The sequence below is a fragment of the Pristiophorus japonicus genome, chromosome 4, assembly GCF_044704955.1.
Source record: "Pristiophorus japonicus isolate sPriJap1 chromosome 4, sPriJap1.hap1, whole genome shotgun sequence".
NCBI classification, from domain to species: domain Eukaryota; kingdom Metazoa; phylum Chordata; class Chondrichthyes; family Pristiophoridae; genus Pristiophorus; species Pristiophorus japonicus.
Window position 1 is genome coordinate 182,067,423 of NC_091980.1, and position 20,869 is coordinate 182,088,291.

The 20,869-nt window shown below is 44.5% G+C and overlaps 1 protein-coding gene across 1 annotated transcript in view; it reads left to right on the top strand.

Annotated features, from left to right (window-relative positions):
• Nucleotides 1-8,495: 8,495 nt before the first annotated feature.
• The window catches only part of map3k9 (mitogen-activated protein kinase kinase kinase 9), a 127,733-nt gene continuing 115,359 nt past the window's right edge, over nucleotides 8,496-20,869 (top strand). Inside the window, exons 1-2 of the mRNA XM_070877880.1 lie at nucleotides 8,496-8,843; nucleotides 18,244-18,796. Of these exons, the coding sequence (XP_070733981.1) occupies nucleotides 8,550-8,843; nucleotides 18,244-18,796 (847 nt within the window). The 5' untranslated portion in view covers nucleotides 8,496-8,549. The remainder of the gene's footprint in view (nucleotides 8,844-18,243; nucleotides 18,797-20,869) is intronic.

A 20,869-nucleotide genomic window follows, 5' to 3' on the forward strand; every position in this document is an offset into this window, starting at 1 on the left:
GGTGAGAAAGAGAGAGGGGGGTGGGAAAGAGGGAAGCTGCGAGGGCAGGTCTCCCCTCACAGCAATGGGTGGGTGTTTCTTGGGGTGCACTCCCCAGATGGCAAAAAACACAGTCTTTGTAGAATGGTCTTCGGGTGGGGGGAGAAGATGTCTTCACCTGGGGTTGCTGGAGCCACCCAGGCACACACTCCCAATGATGTTTAATAGGATAATTAGTACTACTTCAACCAGGTAGCTCCAGCTATCCCAGGCTCGGCAATGGGGGAGGGGTGCTTCAGTGGTGTGTGGGGCCTAGCCGTAAGCAAGACCCCCACACACACACACACCCGCCTCGATGTTCCGGCCCTCGAAAGTCTTCTTTCCTCCCCCCACCGATACAACAAGTCTTTCGGGGAATGCACCAAAACACACCCACCTGTCAAAGATTGTCGAAATGGCTCTCCCTCCTTCCACACTGGATGGTGTTTTCTCAGGATGTTCTTTTCCCCCTCTCTCGAACTCTCTGTAGTAGCAATGAATGATAAATTTTCCACTCTCCTCCTCTCCCTCTGGACATTGAATTGTAGTAAGCCAGCCCTCTCCTCCTCTTCCTGGGCTGGTCTCAGGGCTCACTCCAGGCTTTCCAGGCAGGAGCAAAGCAGGGAGTTCCTTCTCTCACTGCAGCTCAGCTCCAACTGAAAAGGCCACACCTCCAAAGCTCCACCATTGGTCCACAGATTCCCTGAAAGTAGCCAGCCAGGTGGATGAGTTGGTTCAAAAGGCATATGGAATGCTTGCCTTTATTGGCCGAGGCATTGAATACAAGAGCAGGGAGATTATGCTTAAATTGTATAATATTCTGATTAGGCCACAGCTAGAGTACTGCGTACAGTTTTGGTCGCCGTATTATAGGAAGGGCGTGATTGCACTAGAGAGGGTGTAGAGGATATTTATTAGGATGCTGCCTGGAATGGAGAATCTTAGCTATGAGGACATATTGGATAGGCTGGGTTTGTTCTCATTGGAACAGAGGAGATAGAGAGGAAACCTCATTGAGGTGTACAAAGTTTTGACGGGCCTGGATATAGTGGATAGCAAGAACCTATTTTCCTTGATGGAGGGACCAATTATGAGGGGGCATAGTTTTAAGGTGGTTGGTGGAAGGTTTAGAGGGGATTTGAGGGGGGGGCTTCTTCACACAGAGGGTTGTGGGGGTCTTGAATTCACTGCCGGGAAGGGTGGTGGATGTAGAAACGCTCACCACTTTTAAAAGATGCTTGGATAGGCACTTAAGTGCCGTAACCTGCAGGGTTACGGACCTAGAGCTGGTAATTGGGATTAGACTGGATAACCTCTTGTTGGCTGGCGCAGATATGATTGTAAGTACTGCAGGGAATCGAATTCGGCCAGGGTGATCTCCTGGACTAGTTTCAATTGTGTGGATGGGTCAGAGAAGGATTTTCCCAGATTTTTTTTCCCCAATTGGCCTGGGTTTTTAATCTTTTTTTTGCCTCTCCCAGGAGATCACATGGCTCCGGTTGGGGTGGAGTATAGAATGTTTCGGTGTAAGGGGTGTCTCAGTTGTGTGGGGCGGACTGGTTGGGCTGGGTGCTCTTTACCTTTCCGCCATTGTTCATTGTTCATAGGTTTATATGTAACCTCAGGGCTGCTGACCAAGGGCCGTGCGGCTCTTTGTCAGTCGGCGTGGACACAATAAGCCGAAATGGCCTCCTTCTGCGCTGTAAGTTTCTATGTTTCTATGAAAGCACAGCCTGACAGTACAATCATCTGACACATCGGAAGCTCTGTCTATTCTCTCAGGTGGATGTAAAAGTTCCCATAGCACTATTTTGAAGAAGAGCAGGGGAGTTATCCCTGGTGTCCTTGTCAATATTTATCCCTCAATCAACATAACAAAAACAGATTATCTGATCATTATCACATTGTTGTTTGAGAGAGCTTGCTGTATGCAAATTCTTTGCCGTGTTTTCAATATTACAACAGTGATTACACTTCAAAAGTATTTAATTGCCTGTAAAACACTTTGGAACATCCAGTGGTCATAAAAGGCGTTATATAAATGCAGATTTTTTTTTCTTCTTAGTATCCAAAAATCTATCGATCTCTGCTTTGCATATACTCAATGATTGAGCATTCATAGCCCTCTAAGGTAGAGACTTCCAAAGATTCACAACCTATTGAGTGAAGAAATTTCTCCTCATCTCTGTCCTAAATTGCCATCCTCTTATTCTGAGACTGTGATCTCTAGTTCGAGACTCCCTAGCCAGGTAAAACATTCTCCGCATCTACCCTGTCAAGTATGTTAAGAATTTTATAAGTTTCAATGATATCACCTCTCATTCTTCTAAACTCATAGGACAATCCCCTCATTCCAGGAATTAGTTAATGAACTTTTGTTGCACTCCCTCTAAGGCAAGTATATAGAAACATAGAAAATAGAAAATAGGTGCAGGAGTAGGCCATTCGGCCCTTCGTGCCTGCACCGCCATTCAATGAGTTCATGGCTGAACATGCAACTTCAGTACCCCATTCCTGCTTTCTCACCATACCCCTTGATCCTCCTAGTAGTAAGGACTACATCTAACTCCTTTTTGAATATATTTAGTGAATTGGCCTCAACAACTTTCTGTGGTAGAGAATTCCACAGGTTCACCACTCTCTGGGTGAAGAAGTTTCTCCTCATCGCGGTCCTAAATGGCTTACCCCTTATCCTTCAGACTGTGACCCCTGGTTCTGGACTTCCCCAACATTGGGAACATTCTTCCTGCATCTAACCTGTCTAAACCTGTCAGAATTTTAAACGTTTTTATGAGATCCCCTCTCATTCTTCTGAACTCCAGTGGATACAAGACCAGTTGATCCAGTCTTTCTTGATATGTCAGTCCCGCCATCCTGGGAATCAGTCTGGTGAACCTTCGCTGCACTCCCTCAATAGCAAGAATATCCTTCCTCAAGTTAGGAGACCAAAACTGTACACAATACTCCAGGTGTGGCCTCGCCAAGACCCTGTACAACTGTAGTAACACCTCCCTGCTCCTATACTCAAATCCCCTCGCTATGAAGGCCAACATGCCATTTGCTTTCTTAACCGCCTGCTGTATCTGCATGCCTATCTTGTACTTATGGCCCCAGTTTTGGATTGAGCAAGTGGCGATTCCCAATTTACAGGATTTAAATAGGTTTATACAACTGCAGATTTTGTAGATTTTGCAGATTTTGTATCCTTCCTCAAATAAGGAGACAAAATCTGTACACAGTACTCTAGGTGCAGTCTCAGCAGGGCCCGGTAGAATTGTAGTTAGACTTTTTTACTCTTATACTACAATCCTTTTGTAATAAGGGTTAACATATCATTTGCTTTCCTGCTTGCTGAACCTGCATGTTCACTTTCAGTGATTCGTGTACAAGGGCAGCCCTCTGAATACCAACATTTCCCAGTCTCTCACTATTTAAAAAAAACTCTGCTTTTCTATTTTTCCTACCAAAGTGGATAATTTTGCATTTCTCCACATTATATTCCATCTGCCACATTCTTGCCCACTCACTTAACCCACCCGCATGGCTTCTCAACAGCACGGTCCAGCAGTCAAGTGCACACTAAAAAGTTTACTCTTTGTTTTTAACTTTTCATATTTTGGTTTAGAGGCATACATTACTTTTTGTTGATAAGTATTTTTAGATCAGTATTTTCTAATATAAGATTTCCTGTAGATTATTATTTTCTGATATAACTATTTCTTGTATCTAAGTATTTTTGAATATAAATATTTTTTGTTCATAATTATTTCTTGTTAAATTTTCGAATATAAGTATTTTTTGTAGATAGATATTTCTCGTAGATCATCTACCTTTTTCAAACTCCCAACACACACACAAGTGGCAACCGACCCAGCAGTTGAGCACGAGGCAGAACCCATCACTTGCAGCAGCCCAGCAGGATTCACCACACCCAGCAGTCTGGCAAGGCCAGCTGTGCAGCAGCCCAGCGAGGGCCCAACAAATGACTCACCAAAACCAGCATTTGCACCGAGACTATCAATCAGGGAAAGAAAGGCCCCAGATCGACTCACATTGTAAATAGTTAAATTATTGGCTTTGGCGGTGGGGGGGGGTGGGGTGGAGGCGGGGGGAGTGTTGTTATGTCTGTAAACCTGTAAATACCTTGTTTAACCACTAGAGGGCTCACCCCCTGGAGTCCCAAGGGATCCCACAATCCCTTGGGAGCACCTCTACATAAGGAGACCTCACAGGCTGGAGCACTCTGAAGACCTGTAATAAAGGACTACGGTTACACATTACTTTGAGCTTACAGTATCTGGTATCTGGTCAGATTCATTATTCAAGACAGAATAATGGGTTTCGGAGTTGCTGTAGTGCATCTTGTAGGTGGTGGAGGGAGTGAATGTTGAAGGTGCTGGATGGGGTGCAAGCGGGCTGCTTTGTCCTGGATGGTGTATAGCTTCTTGAGTGTTGTTGGAGCTGCACTCATCCAGACAAGTGGAGAGTATTCCATCACACTCCTGACTTGTGGCTTGTAGATGGTGGAAAGGCTTTGGGGAGTCAGGAGGTGAGACACTTGCTGCAGAATAATGTAGGTGTATGTTTTGTAGACCAGTATTTTTGTATTTTTAAAACAACAAATAAAGTGTTTCACAGCTGCTAATTTTCAGTGCCCTGTTAATAATGGACATGTTATTGCTGCCAATGTTAACAATAACATGGTAAACATTAAGCCTTGGTGTGTACTGCTCTTGGCTTCCGCCACTGATTCCATCCCTTTCCCTGGGTATTCTCTGAGGCTGAACCAGACTGTTCGTAATTTAGTGTTCTATTGGACCCTGAGATGACCTTCTGATCCCATGTCTTCCCCACCACAAAAAACGCCTACTTCCAGCTCCGGAATATTGCCCATCTGCCGCTGAAACCCTCATTCGTGTCTTTTTCTCCAGACTCGTCTACTCCAATGCTCTCCTGGCTGGCCTCCCACCTTCCATAAACGTGAGCTCAACCAAAACTCTGCTGCTCGTATCCTACTCGCATCAAGTCCCATTCACTCATCACCCCCTGTGTTCGCTCACCTACTTTAGCTCCCAGTCCGGCAACACCTTGATTTCAAAATTGTCACCCTTGTGTTCAAGACCCTACATAGCCTCTATGCTTCTTAACTCTGTAACCTCCTATAGCCTTGCAAGAACTCTGCGTTCCTCCAATTCTGGCCTCTTGTGCACCCCGATTTCTTTTGCCTCGCTATTTCCGGCTTTGCCTTCAGGTGTCTAGAGGCTAACCTCTGGTATTTCATCCCCAAACCTCTCCGCCTCACTACCGCTCCTCTAAGAATCTGCCTAAAACCTCCCTCTTTGACCAAGTGTTTGGTCACCTGTCCTAAAGTCTCCTTCTTTGACTCGGTGTCAATTCTTGGTTGATAAAGCTCCTGTGAAACGTGTGAGACGTTTTAGAGCATGAGCAGGAGTGACGAGGTCAGGTCGAAGGAGCGGCGAGAGATGATAGAGGGATGTGATCGGGGCCCAGGAGAGGACTCAGTTCGGGGTCCAGAAGAGGTGAGGGTCCGGGGGCAGCACGGGCCAGCTCACACTGCGATATGTGTGCACACTAGGTCCGTGCAGCAGAGCAGGTCTCCAGTCGTCTTAGTTAATCCTTGCCACTAGGCCGAGACCTAGCTCTGTCAAGCCCGTGTGGTGGCTGGTGTGCAACGGCCACCACACGTTAAAATAATCCACGCACAGGCATCTTCCACCCTTCAACATGTATTTCGGGACCTGGAATATCAGATCCTTCATTGAAACACCTGTGAACTCATCCCTTTTTGGCGTGGGAGCAAGTCATCTTCGTTTCGAGGGACAGCCTATGATGATTATATCCCTTTACAGACTCTTTGCATTCTCCTCACAGCTTACTTTGTATCGTTAGCAAACTTGGATACATTACATTTGGTTCCTTCATCTAAGTAATTGATATAGATTGTAAATAGCTAAGGCTCAACCACTGATCCTTGCAGTACCCCATTAGTTACAACCTACCAACCTGAAAATGACCCGTTTATTCCCTGTATTTTGTCCATTAACCAATCCTCATAGCTCAATGTTAATATATTACCCCCAAACCCATGAGCCCTAATTTTGTGTAATAACTTCTTGTGTGGCACCTTATTGAATGCTTTTTGAAAATCCAAATACACTACATCCACTGGTTTCCCCCTTTTCTACCCTGCTAGTTACCTCAAAAAATGAACAGATTTGTGAAACACGATTTCCCTTTCATAAATCCATGTTGACTCTGCCGAATCATATTATGATTTTTTTAAGTGCCCTATACTATCTTAGTTCAAGGGTGTCTAATGAGCAATAAATAGCCAACCAGAGGTTTATAATTTTATCATGCTCACTGATTGAAAATACCTAAATAAACTGTAAGCCACCAGAAGCTTAGAAGACAATGTAGAAGACTTACTCTTCCAGCATGCCCACAATGCCAGCAGGAAGGAGTGTTTCACCTCTGGTGCTATCTCACGAGAGAAAAAGAACATCATTGTTTACACTAATGTTGATTAAGTACAGGGCAGAAGCACTAAAGGTCGTCAAGCAGATTCAGGTTCGTCAGAAAAATATATGATCTGTGACATTCAAGGTGAGTGCTATTCTCAACTTGTAGCCTATGGACTATCTTCAAAGTTTATCCTGTAACATTATACAAACAAGTTAGTCCAGCATACCAAAATATATCCATTGCACAAAGTAGTGTACTCTGATGTTTTGCGCTTCCAAAGCTTCAGAAAGCTGTCAATTGTAGAGTTCAATAAAAGAAATCCATACAACTCATTGAAATTCCCATGGCCATGCAGTGATTCCATATTATACCGAAATGTGCCACGCTCAATATTAACCAATGATGTGGAAGTGGAGGTTGGTAGGTATGAAGTGAGAGCATTTGGCAATCCTGTGCTGTGGAAGAGCAAGACATGGGTTTTGAGTCCCCAGTACCCCAAACAGTTAGCTTCTAATCTTAGTCATGCATGAGAAGAAATAGAGGCTGAGACCATCCTCACATGGAAAGAGAGGGCTGGAGACCACCAGGTACAGGTTGGCTTAGGAATGGTATATGACCATAAAGTATACTATCATACAACCTGATCAATTACTCAGCAAAGCATATAAATTGCAAACAGGTCTATAAATATTATCGGTCAAATAGCTTTATCTGCAAGGTTTTCCACCTTTGAATTTAATTAAAAGCTAGTAAGTGACAGGGTGGACTAGTGATAACAAAACCATCTTTGGACTTTCAGTCCTAGTTATGGTTTGACCACTAAAATGTCAGATGTCTGGTTTGGATTACTTCACTTATGACTCTTGGTACTAAAAATGTTAAATCCCCTCAATTCCGTTACAAAGACCTGGTCATACCCTCACCATACAAAGATTTAAGCCCAGTTGACCTTTCAATATCTGAAAGAAAAAAAGACAAATCAACCTTGAGGTCGAGACACCAGCAGAATTACTTCTGGCCTTTCAGATGCAGGGACACTGCTGTGTGTTTCCATTATTTATTTCGGAATCCCAGCAAGCAGTCTTAATTATTTTACTTTAGTTAACCTCAGATGGTCGGCTTTGTTGTAGTTTCTCCTCTATACCCCTGCCATGGCCCAGGCTGAGATCTAACAGGGCACCTTGCTGCTCTGGGCATTTTCTAACTGGGTGAAATGTTCCTCTATAATCTACATATTTACACATGGGGTTATTTGGCTTCCCAAGTGACCGAAATCACAAACACACCAAAATCCAATGCCCAAAGATGGCTCGGAAACACAGGCATTGACCGGTGGTGCGCATTCGGATTTAATTGCACCGACAAGGTGCAAGAGAGACAAGGTCCGATACCGCCCTGCAAAGCGTTAATGCAAACAGGATAGCACAGCCCCGACACAGTGCACAATCATCTGACACACGCCGAGCCAATACCGGACCCCGACCCGAGCACCGCATTCCCATCGCCGCTGCAACTGGCCGAGGTCACGGTGCTTTTGCAAAAAAAATCGGGACAGCTTTGCACAAGCCGTCTTTTATTTGAAGGCAGCGACTTCTGCCACCGGTTTAATATACGACGAGTCACACAGCACAGCCAGGGGAGGTGGGAGATAGAAGAGAATTTGCACGCTATTTTTTCCCCCCAATTCGATAACATCTGTGTGGAGCCAGCCAGGCAGCGAGCGGGGGCTATCAGACTGTCAAGCAGCACATTGCGGCGGTACAGCGGTCTGACTGAGCCCCGCGACCCCGGGCACCCCGCGAGTGCTCGCTCGCTTGATTGACAGCGGGGCGCGGCCAATCCGGGCCGGAGCGGCTTTGGAGTGACGGAGGTGGTGGAGCCAATCGGCGGAGAGGACGCGCGGGGGGGCGGGATTAGCGAAGACGCCGCCCCTTTTCCCAACCGCCCTCCCTCGCTCCCCAGGTTAGGCTGAGCCGCAGGTGGGGACGGATGCGAGCGGAGGAGCGGGACCGCCGCCGCCCCTTTCTCCCCTCCCCAGCCCCTCAATGGAACAGCTGCGGTCCATGTTCATCCGCTCCCCTTCGTCTGCCGCCTGCAGCTCGTCCAGCGGTGCGGCAGGGAAAGCCGAGGCTGAGGAGCGGGACAGGGCGGCGCAGAAAGCCGGGCAACAGCTGGAGCTGGAGCTGGAGCTGGAGCCGGAGGAGGAGGAGGACGAGCACGAGCAGCAGCAACCACCACCACCCGCCAACCTGTACTGGACGGCCGTCTTCGACTATGAGGCGAGCGCCGAGGACGAGCTCAGCCTGCGTCAGGGCGACGTGGTGGAGGTGCTCTCCAAGGTAGGTAGGCTGGCTTTCTGCCCCTTCCCCTTCTTGCCAAGGCTGCCTACACCTTCACTTGATTGGGTCTGGCCAAGGGTCGAGGGAGTTGCAAACCTAAGCAATTGTGTGTGTGTGGAGACCCAAACGACAAGAAATCCAGTCGTCTAGAAGTAGGAAAGGTGTTTAAAACGCAGGAGTCAGCAGGACCCCCTCCACCCCCACAGTGCCATTTAAAATGAATGTGACCATTTTGATTAAGGAGGGGGGGGAGGGGAAGCATAAACATTTGGAGAAGAGACATTCCCCATCACAACCCCATATCGTCTAGCTTTACTCCAAGTGCAAATTGACATTAATTGAACTTGTGAATTGAACATGGCTGAACAAAACGTTGCTTTCTGGAGGGGAGGGAAGAGAGGAAAGCACTGATTGCCGGGCAGCGTGGTGTTGATGGATAAATGACACTGGCCACACAAAGGTGACAGAATAGGCATCTATGGCAGTGAATGTGGTTTACTTTGTAACAACTCCACCCCCCCACATTTCCACCACCCCCAAGTATAGTTAGAATATTGTTTCTCTATTGTAAGTGATTCCCTCTCCTCTGGGACTACCTCCCCACCCTCCTTCAAATCTGCTGTCATCATCTCTCTCTCCTTTCCCCCCCCCCCCCACCCACCAAAAAAAATCAAACCCTTGACCCTTCTGTCCTTGCAAACTACCCCACCATCTCTAACCTCCCTTTCCTCTCAAGTCATTGAATGTGATGTCACCTCTCCAATCAGTGCCCATCTTTCCCACAGGTCCATGTTTTCACACCTCCAATCAGGTTTCCACCTCTGCTATAGCACTGATCAAAGTCACAAATTACATCCTATGTAACTGTAACTGCGGTGCACTATTCTTCTCGTCCTTCTTGACCTGTTTGTAGCCTTGGATGCAACTATCGGCACCATCCTACTCCACCGCCTCTCCGTTATCCAGCTGGGTAGGACTGCCCTCGCTTGGTTCCATTCCTATCTATTGAGTTGTAGCCAGAGAATCTGCTCTAATGGCTTCTCTTCCTGCTCCCACGCTTACATTTGGAGTCTGCCAAGGATCCATCTTTAGTCTCCTCTTATTTCTCATCTATATAATGTACCTTGACAGCAACATCCAAAAACATGTCCGATTCCATATGTACATTGATGACACCCAGCTCTACTCACCACCATCTCTCTCGACTGCTCCTCTTTCTATGTTTTATTATGCTGCTTCCTGATATCCAATACTGAATGGGTAGACATTTCCTCCAATTAAATATTTGGAAGACAGGTGCCATTGTCTTGGGTCCCTGTCGCAAACTCCATTCCCTAGCCACCAAATCCATCCCCCTGCCCCCTGACTATTGTCTGAGACTTGATGTCCTATTTGAACTTGAGCAGAGCTTCCAATCCCATTTCCTCTTCTTCATCAAGACTGCCTACTTCCACATCAATAACATCACTTGTCTTTGCCCTTGCCTCAGCTCATCTGCTACTAAAACCATCATTCATGCCCTCATTACCTCTCGACTTGACTATTCGTGTTCTCCTGGCTGGTCTCCCATCTTCCATCCTCTGTAAACTTGAGCTCATCCAAAATGATGCTGTTTGTATCGTAACTTGCAGCAGGTCCCATACACCTATCACCGTTATGCTCACTGACCTATATTGGCTCCTGATCCCCGGTTTAAAATTCTCATCCTCTTGTTCAAATCCCTCCATAGCCTCACCCCTCCCTATTACTAACCTCCTCCAGGCCTATAATCCTTCTTTGATGAAGTAACGGAGAGGGTTAATGAGGATAGTGCGGTTGATGTGTATATGGACTTTCAGAAGGTGTTTGATAAAGATAGACTTTGGTAAAATGGGCAGACATATAGCAGATGGAATTTAATACAGAGCAGTGTGAAGTAATGCATTTGGAAGGAAGCATGAGGAGAGGCAATATAGATTAAATGGAACAATTTTAAAAGGGGGTGTGGGAACAGAGAGATCTGGGAGTTCATGTACACTTGTCTTTTAAGATGACAGGACAAGTTGATAAGGTTGTTTGAAAAAAAACATACAGGATCCTTTATAAATAGAGGCAAAGAGTACAAAAACAAGGAGGTTATGCTAACCTTTATCATTCACTGGTTAGACCTTAGCTGGAGTATTGTGTCCAATTGTGGGCACCACACATTAGGAAGAATGTCAAGGCCTTAGAGTGGGTGCAGAGGAGATCCACTAGAATTCCCTCCCTAAACCTCCCTGCCTATTGACCTCCTCCTTTAAGATGCTCCTTAAAACCTATAACTGCAAGTTGTTGTTGTTAAGTATCAGGTATGGTGATTTCACCTGCAATATTTTGGTGCCATTTATGTTAAGTAAAGGTCATTCATAACATAAGAAATAGGAGCAGGAGTAGACCATTTGGCTGATCTGATCTTGGCCTCAACTCCACTTCCCTGTCTGCTCCCCATAACCCTTGACTCCATAACTTGTGCTTCATTATACATATTTTTGAAAATGATAGCCTATTCTTCCACAGTTGAGCACTTAAATTTCTCTTCCCCCAAATGCTACTGATCCCTTTTAATCACTGAGCCTATCTGTTTTCTTATTTTCTAGCGTGAGAGTAGATGAGGCAGGCGCCATACGAAGTAAGTCTGTTTTGGGTCTTTCATCTAAATGAAAAGAGGAGACATTCTCAAGGAGAAAAGAATTGTTCTGGAAAAACGCATGTCTTTAAACAGGTGATGGATACTAAAAATTACTCGTGATGATAAATAAAGAAGATATTAACTGCCCAGGAAGCTGAGTTCTGGATATACAGAAAATAAAATAAACTGATGAAGCACTGATGAAGCAGGTTTGCTATAAATAAGTAGGTTTATATCTGCAATAAGGATGGACAGTCATACATGATCTTGCAAAACATGCAGACTGTAGTAAACACTGGTAGTTAATAGTATTTCCTTTTTAAGAATCCTAGTTTAACTTCTTGTGAATGCCCTCTGTATCAAGCATGTAATACATTGTTTGGGCTGTATCAGCAAAACAGCCCAGAAATCAAACTAAGAAAAGCACATGTAAATGAATGAAGGAATGTGCCTACACACGTATTAAATGGAGAAGGGTGGTTGAGAGTTTGACAGCCTCGAAATATAGAGTGTAGGTTGACTTTCTTAAGATTAATGTTTGAGTGCTTATACCATTATCTGAGAGTGCATTGTACCGTTGAACATGATTGATACCGTGTGCATGTGTGTGTGTAACACAGAGCTCCAGTTTAAGTCAGGTGACCAGTTGTGGAAGCCGGCTGTGATGCTGGCTGGCTGCTAAATAAAACTGTTGGAAAGGGAATAAACCCGATTTCCATTCCCCACAACAAATTGCACCTGTATGGTAAATTGACGAGTCCCTCGGCCAGGGTGTGGTTCAAGGATGTAACACTTATTTTGTTGTGTGGTAAAGTGTGTCACTGTGTCATTGTCGTGTAATGTATTCCAGCATATGTGCTGTTCTATCTATAGCTCAATCTATCCTTAATCTTTTTTCTTACCCTTGCCTCTCCTCTCCTCTCCCCGCACCCCCCAAAAGAAATCTGACCTTTCTCATTGGATGGTACTTCCTGTTGCTTTCTGACTGATACCAGCATGGTTGCTGACTTTTGAAATAAAAGCAAAATGTTGGGTCAGTGCACAGCAAGGTATTCAGCATCATTTTGGATGTGACCCATCATCACTTTTGATGAAGGACTGCATGCAAAACGTTACAACTCTTTCACTTTCAGATGCCGGATGGTTTGTTGTGCACTTCGAGTATTTTCTAGCTTTATTTTAGATTTCCAACATTTGTGGTTTTCCATTGACATGCTCGTTGCTGAGTTTTACTGATGTGCTGATAAAAGTTCATTTTTGCTGGGGATTCGTGGAAATTTATAAAATAACGTGTGGTCTTCACACGTAATTATTTTACTGGTTGCGTTTGAATGCATATTTTAAAATAAAAATAAATGGAGTTCTGTGCGCCGATCTTTTCTTGGGGCACAGGTGACTAATAAGCCAGACTAATAAGCCTTCTCGTTTATGGCATTGTCATGACCATGAGATGAGAATGCAGCCTTGATTCTCACTCCCAGATGACCTCTCAACTCACCACCTTCACAGCCTTTAACACTAAATAGAACTAGATTAAAACACGTAAAAACTGCAAAACTTTCCTATTATTGCTGCAGAGTGTCCGCATATTTTATTTAGTCAGTTGCTGAGGTCACTACGGTTAGTTTTCCAATCGATGGTAGTATGACAATTAAATGCTCATCTGTGCAATGATTTATTCACAGCAATTCAAACAATGTTTTTGAAGTGATCCATTTGAAGCTAAGCTATTGGATTCTGTAATTTTTCTGTCAATTTTCTCTGCCTTGTACATTGTGAATTTATAGTTCTATGCGTTGCTAAGGCGCACCTTTAGTGTTGTAAATTCTCTGGAGGAATGTTGTGCGAGCCTCGTAGTAAATTTCAAGCAAAAGCAACGTGATCGCAGGAAAAACCACTGAGCCAACGACAAATAGTCTTGATTTAATCCATGTCTAAAAATTCTCAGCAGGCAAGTGCCTGAATGGTTACATGCAGTTTGTGGCAAAGAGACCTGATAATCAAATGGGAATATGCACTCACGACAGTACCCTGTATTAGACTTTGTGTGTTGGACATAAAAGGAACAGACCCAATGTAAAGTAAGTTGAATCAACAGAAGACAGAAATGGAGTCTTAGTTTGAATTGCAGGTCTGTTGTAAATCAGCCAATCTAACCAAGGATGGAAATAAGAGCAAAATAATTTACCTCATTGTTTGTGGCCAATCTCAATCTTGTAGCTGTGAGGTTAATACAAAAGGTCCAGGGCTACCAAGGGATTATGTATTGTCCAGGGTTATTGTTCCTGAACACGTGTAAAAATAATTTCATTTGTGTGGATTTCCGTGAGAGGACAAGGCTGAGCTTGGCTGTGATGTCTTGCACATTCAAAGCGGCCCAATGCCACTCATTGCTTAAGGTGGAACATGAAAGGTGGCACTAAGGCAACGATTATGCTGGGATACAATTCACCTGTGGTTGGGAATGTTGGCCTGTGCTTTAAGTTAAACTGTGATTGGATGCCAGAAGTAGAAGTGTGTTCTACTCTTCAATACTGACCTCCCTGGCCTTGATAAGTTTATCCCCTCATTTTTCTCCTCCCCTCTTTCTCTTTCCCCCTCACCCCACACACGTATAAAATGTAACTGACGTTGGTCCAGGAATAATGTTTTTTCTGATATGATAGAAACATAGAAAATAGGTGCAGGAGTAGGCCATTCGGCCCTTCTAGCCTGCACCGCCATTCAATGAGTTCATGGCTGAACATGCAACTTCAGTACCCCATTCCTGCTTTCTCACCATACCCCTTGATCCCCTTAGTAGTAAGGACTACATCTAACTCTCTTTTGAATATATTTGGTGAATCGGCCTCAACAACTCTCTGTGGTAGAGAACTCCACAGGTCCACCACCCTCCGGGTGAAGAAGCTCCTCCCCATCCCGATCCCAAATGGCCCACCCCCCATCCCTAGACCGTGACCTCTGGTTCTGGACTTCCCCAACATTGGGAACATTCTTCCTGCATCTAACCTGTCTAAACTCATCAGAATTTTAAACGTTTCTCTGAGGTCCTCTCTCATTCTTCTGAACTCCAGTGAATACAAGCCCAGTTGATCCAGTCTTTCTTGATGGGTCAGTCCCGCCATCCCGGGAATCAGTCCGGTGAACCCTCGCTGCACTCCCTCAATAGCAAGAACGTCCCTCCTCAGGTTAGGAGACCAAAACTGCACACAACACTCCAGGCGCGGCCCCACCAACGCCCCGCACAACTGCAGCAACACCTCCCCGCCCCTGTACTCAAATCCCCTCGCCATGAAGGCCAACATGCCACTTGCCCTCCTAACTGCCTGCTGCACCTGCATGCCAACCTCCAATGACCGATGCACCATGACACCCAGGTCTCATTGCACCTCCCCTTTTCCTAATCTGTCACCATTCAGACAATAGTCCGTCTCTCTGCTTCTACCACCAAAGTGGACAACCCCACACCCATCCACACCACACTTCATCCGCCATGCACCTGCCGACTCACCCAACCTATCCAAGTCGCCTCATAGCATCCTCCTCGCAGCTCACACTGCCACCCAACCCAGCGTCATCGGCAAACCTGGAGACACCACATCTAATCCCCTCGTCCAAATCATTAACGTACAGTGCAAACAGCTGGGGCCCCAGCACAGAACCCTGCCGCACCCCACCAGTCACCGCCTGCCATTCTGAAAAGCACCCATTTACTCCCACTCCCTGCTTCCTGTCTGACAACCAGTTCTCAATCCCATGCGCTGCAACCCTGCACATCAATCCCCTGTGTGGGACCCTGTCGAAAGCCTTCTGAAAGTTCAAATATACCACATCAACTGGTTCTCCCTTGTCCACTCTACTGGAAACATCCTCAAAAAATTCTAGAAGATTTGTCAAACATGATTTCCCTTTCACAAATCCATGTTGACTTGGACCTATCATGTCACCTCTTTCCAAATGTGCTGCTATGACATCCTTAATAATTGATTCCATCATCTTACCCACTACTGATGTCAGGCTTACCGGTCTATAATTCCCTGTTTTCTCTCTCCCTCCTTTTTTAAAAAGTGGGGTTACATTGGCTATCCTCCACTCGATAGGAACTGATCCAGAGTCAATGGAATTCTGGAAAATGACTGTCAATGCATCCACTATTTCCAAGGCCACCTCCTTAAGTACTCTGGGATGCAGTCCATCAGGCTCTGGGGATTTATCGGCCTTCAATCCCATTAATTTCCCCAACACAATTTCCCGACTAATAAGGATTTCCCTCAGTTCCTCCTCCTTACTAGACCCTCTGACCCCTCTTATATCCGGAAGGTTGTTTGTGTCCTCCTTAGTGAATACCGAACCAAAGTACTTGTTCAATTGGTCCGCCATTTATTTGTTCCCCGTTATGACTTCCCCTGATTCTGTCTAACCTTTTTCTCTTTACATATCTATAGAAACTTTTGCAATCCGTCTTAATATTCCCTGCAAGCTTCTTCTCGTACTCCATTTTCCCTGCCCTAATCAAACCCTTTGTCCTCCTCTGCTGAGTTCTAAATTTCTCCCAGTCTCCGGGTTCATTGCTATTTCTGGCCAATTTGTATGCCACTTCCTTGGCTTTAATACTATCCCTGATTTCCCTTGATAGCCACGGTTGATCCACCTTCCCTTTTTTATTTTTACGCCAGATAGGAATGTACAATTGTTGTAGTTCATCCATGCGGTCTCTAAATGTCTGCCATTGCCCATCCACAGTCAACCCCTTAAGTATCATTCGCCAATCAATCATAGCTAATTCACGCCTCATTCCTTCAGAGTTACCCTTCTTTAAGTTCTGGACCATGGTCTCTGAATTAACTGTTTCATTCTCCATCCTAATGCAGAATTCCACCATATTATGGTCACTCTTCCCCAAGAGACTCACACAACGGTATTGCTAATTAATCCTCTCTCATTACACAACACCCAGTCTAAGATGGCCTCCCCTCAAGTTGGTTCCTCGATATATTGGTCTAGAAAACCATCCCATATCCACTCCAGGAAATCCTCCTCCACCGTATTGCTTCCAGTTTGGTTAGCCCAATCTATGTGCATATTAAAGTCACCCATTATAACTGCTGCACCCTTATTGCATGCACCCCTAATTTCCTGTTTGATGCCCTCCCCAACATCACTACTACTGTTTGGAGGTCTGTACACAACTCCCACTAACGTTTTTTGCCCTTTGGTGTTCTACAGTTCTACTCATATAGATTCCACATCATCCAAGCTAGTGTCCATTCTAACTATTGCATTAATCTCTTCTTTAACCAGCAATGCTACACCACCTCATTTTCCTTTTATTCTATCCTTCCTGAATGTTGAATACCCCTGGATGTTGAGTTCCCAGCCCTGATCATCCTAGAGCCACGTCTCTGTAATCCCAATCACATCATATTTGTTAACATCTATTTGCACAGTTAATTCATCCACCTTATTACGGATACTCCTTGCATTAAGACACAAAGCCTTCAGGCTTGTTTTTTTAACACCCTTTTTCCTTTTAGAATTTTGCTGTACAGTGGCCCTTTTTGTTTTTTGTCTTGGGTTTCTCTGCCCTCCACTTTTACTCATCTCCTTTCTGTCTTTTGCTTTTGTCTCCTTTTTGTTTCCCTCTGTCGCCCTGCATTGATTCCCATCCCCCTGCCATATTAGTTTAACTCCTCCCCAACAGCACTAGCAAACACTCCCCCTGATATAACGGTGATCATCATTTTGAATTAAGTTTCTGTTGATTCAACTTACTTAACATTGGGTCTGTACTTTATGCCTAACATACAAAGTTTAACCCAGTGCACTGCCACTTAGTATATATTCTCTTTTGATTGTTAGTAATTTATATGATCTGGGTCAAAGGAGTGTCTAGAATAATTCTTAGTCCTTCTTTGCTCGAGATTAACCTCGAGTTCATTCCAAAGACCAAGCTTAAGTAATACTGAAGCCTGCATTATGGTTATGAGGTATTTGAGACATTTTAATTTTTATTTCAACCATTCCAGTGTCACTCTGGTCTAAGCAAACCTTGCTATAACAAGTCAAAGAGTAAATTAACAGCATGTCAACAGTAATTGGCTGCTGGTCTCGATTGGATGGGTCCCTGGAATTATTTATCAAGACAATTTCTATATGTTTAAGAATAGGGAAAGAGAAAGACAGTTGGAGAACAGGAAGAAAACAGGTAGCTGCAAAGTATGAATAACACGTAATGGGGTTAAGTATGAATTGTATGAAGTGTGAATTGTATCAAACAGGAGATGTTATAAATGCACAACTTGTCAGTCAGCATCTTCAAAAGAAAAACTTGTTTGATGCTACACCTGAGCCCTTCCATCAGAATGGCAAAGTTAAGCTGCAAGAATGTTTTTTAAAGAGGAGAGAACAAGATTTTGAGGTTCAAAGTTCAAATACACATAGCTACTTTTACAAGGATGCTTTTCTACAGAGATGCTTTTCTTTGTCGTATAATTGGATTGTGTTTGTGGGAAAATATATTTAAAAATTACAGCATAAGAGTGGTCGATAAGCCTATTGAGTGTACTTATTTAATAGAATTGAAGATGGAATCAGTGGGTAGCTATCTGCAGTATATGAAAGACAGTATGAAGTCAAATAAATGTAACCCTATCAGCAAAACGAGGAGAAACAACGTGTGCTGTCAGGGACAACAGGTTCATAAAATGAACTGGAATAAATATATTATTTTTTCTTCCTCTGTTGGCTGTTTAGGATTCCAAGGTCTCTGGAGATGAAGGCTGGTGGACAGGCAAAATCCATGACCAAGTTGGCATCTTTCCCAGCAACTATGTCACCAGTACCCCATGTTACAACAAGTTGCAAGGTAGGAGCACAGAAGACTACCCTCCTCCTCTGGAAATGGACTTTAATGAGCTACAGCTGGAGGAGATTATTGGCATTGGTGGCTTTGGCAAAGTCTACCGAGGCATTTGGAGACTGGAGGAGGTAGCTGTTAAAGCAGCTCGGCAGGACCCAGACGAGGATATCAGCCAGACCATTGAGAATGTTAAGCAGGAAGCCAAACTGTTTGCTATGTTGAAGCATCCCAACATCATAGCCTTGCAAGGAGTTTGTCTGAAGGAACCCAATCTCTGCTTGATCATGGAGTTTGCCCGTGGGGGCTCCTTAAATCGAGTGTTGTCGGGTAAGAAGATCCCCCCTCATATACTTGTCAACTGGGCAGTGCAGATTGCAAGGGGCATGAATTACTTGCACGAAGAAGCAATTGTTCCTATTATCCATCGGGATCTCAAGTCTAGCAACAGTAAGTACATCAAAGATGTTTGCTGAAAATTGAATGTCACCATGCTTGTTGATTTGATTGGAGAAGTTCAAACAGCTTAAGGGCACAAATTGTTTTGCTGCATACATTGTGCTGGGTAAAAGTGTATCATGAAATGGAGTTGTACAAATTCAGGTTTGCTTCACTTCAGTCGTGATGTAAAATGAATTTTCTAGAGTGTGCTTTTAATGTTGGAAATACAGAAGGAAGTGGTGGTAGGATTAATGTGTATCCCATAATGAAAAATCAATCCATACAGTACAGTTTGCAGATTTCTTCCACTGCTCCATTGTAATTTTGATTGTACTCTGGACCAATAAAGATAAGGGTACCTTACCAGAGCACATACTTTATGCACAGTCTCAGAAAATTGGAAGGAACCAGATCCTGGCAGATTGGGTGGTTCTCAGACGTTCTCAGAAAAAAATGTTAAGATTAAGCCGATGTTTTACGAATGAGCCCAGTTTGGGCAGGGCTTTCCTTCTGCAAGCTAAGGAATGTAACATCAGCCTACATTGAGACATAGGAGCATTCAGCTCTCTCTCTCTCTCTCTCTCTCTCTCTCTCTCTCTCTCTCTCTCTCTCTCTCTCTCTCTCTCTCTCTCTCTCTCTCTCTCTCTCCCTTCCCCCCCACCCCCCCAAATGGCTGATTGATACCGAAACTTCATTTACCTGCCTTTGCTCCATGTCCCTTGATACCCTTTTCTGACAAAAATCTGTCGATCTCAGGTTTGAACATTTCAATTGTGCCCCAGCATCCTCAGCCTTTTGGAGAGACAGTTCCAGATTACCACTACCCTTTTTGTGGAAAAAGTGCCTCCTAATTTCACTCCTAAATTGCCGAGCTCCAATTTTAAGATTATTTCTCTTTGTTCTGGATTCCTGCATCAGAGGAAATAGTTTATCTGTATCTACCCTATCAAATCCCTTAATCATTTTAAATACATCGATTAGATCACCCTACAACTCAAGGAACAACAAACCAAGTTTAGGCAACCTTTCCTCATAATTTAACCCTTTAAACCCTTGAATTCTGGTGAATCTGCGCTGTATCCCCTCCAAGGCCAATATACATTTCCTAGAACTGAACACACTATTCCAGATGGGGTCTGGCCAAGTTTCTACAACTGAAGCATCACTTCCTCACATTTGTATTCCAAACCCCGAGAGATGAAGGCCAACGTTCCATTAGCCTTTTTGATTGCTTTTTGTACCTGTGCACTAGCTTTTAGTGATTTGTTTACATGTACACTCAAATCCCTTTGCTTCTCCTCAGCTCCTTGTCTTTTTCCGATCTAAAGTGGATGACCTCATCCTTCCCCGCATTTAACTCCATCTGCCTCACTATGCCTTACATGTTGCTCTTGTAAAGTCCTGTCCCCTCAGTACAGATTCACATGAGGCATGTAGTGAAGTCAAGGTCACTCTGGACCTGCACCTTTATTTCACAGTTCTCGAATGCTGCACTTGCCTGAGACCTGTCCTTATATACCTGTCTCTTGCAAGTGCACCCCTTATGGTAAGGTATGCTGGTGGTTACAGGTCATATCTTATTACAGTCATGTATAGCATGTTAGGATACAGTTATATATAATAATGTAAGATACATGACATCACCCTCCCCCAAGGTCTTACTGTCTTTATAGGTTCAGTCTCTCAGGTGGTCTATGCTCTCGCGTGGAGCGTCTGAGTTGTGGTTCAGTTGTTTGCCTTGGTGTCTGTTTTTATTTTTGGGTGTGGTTGCTCGTATCTCGCCTGGGCTGTCTGTTTCGATTGGTGTGATTGTTGTTGACTCGCCTGGGCTGTCTGTTGGGATTGCCCTTTCCTCAGGTTGTTCCCTCTGTCTGTCTGTCTATGGTGCGAGTTCCACATTGTAGTCTGCCTCTGGTTCCGCAGTGTTGTTGGTAAATCTGCTTTTGACTTGGTCTACATGCCTCCGGCAGGTTTTGCCATTGTCCATTTGCACTACCAGTAGCCTGTTTCCTTCCTTGCCTGTTACTGTCCCTGCAAGCCATTTGGGACCCCTGCCATAGTTTAGTACAAACACTTTGTACC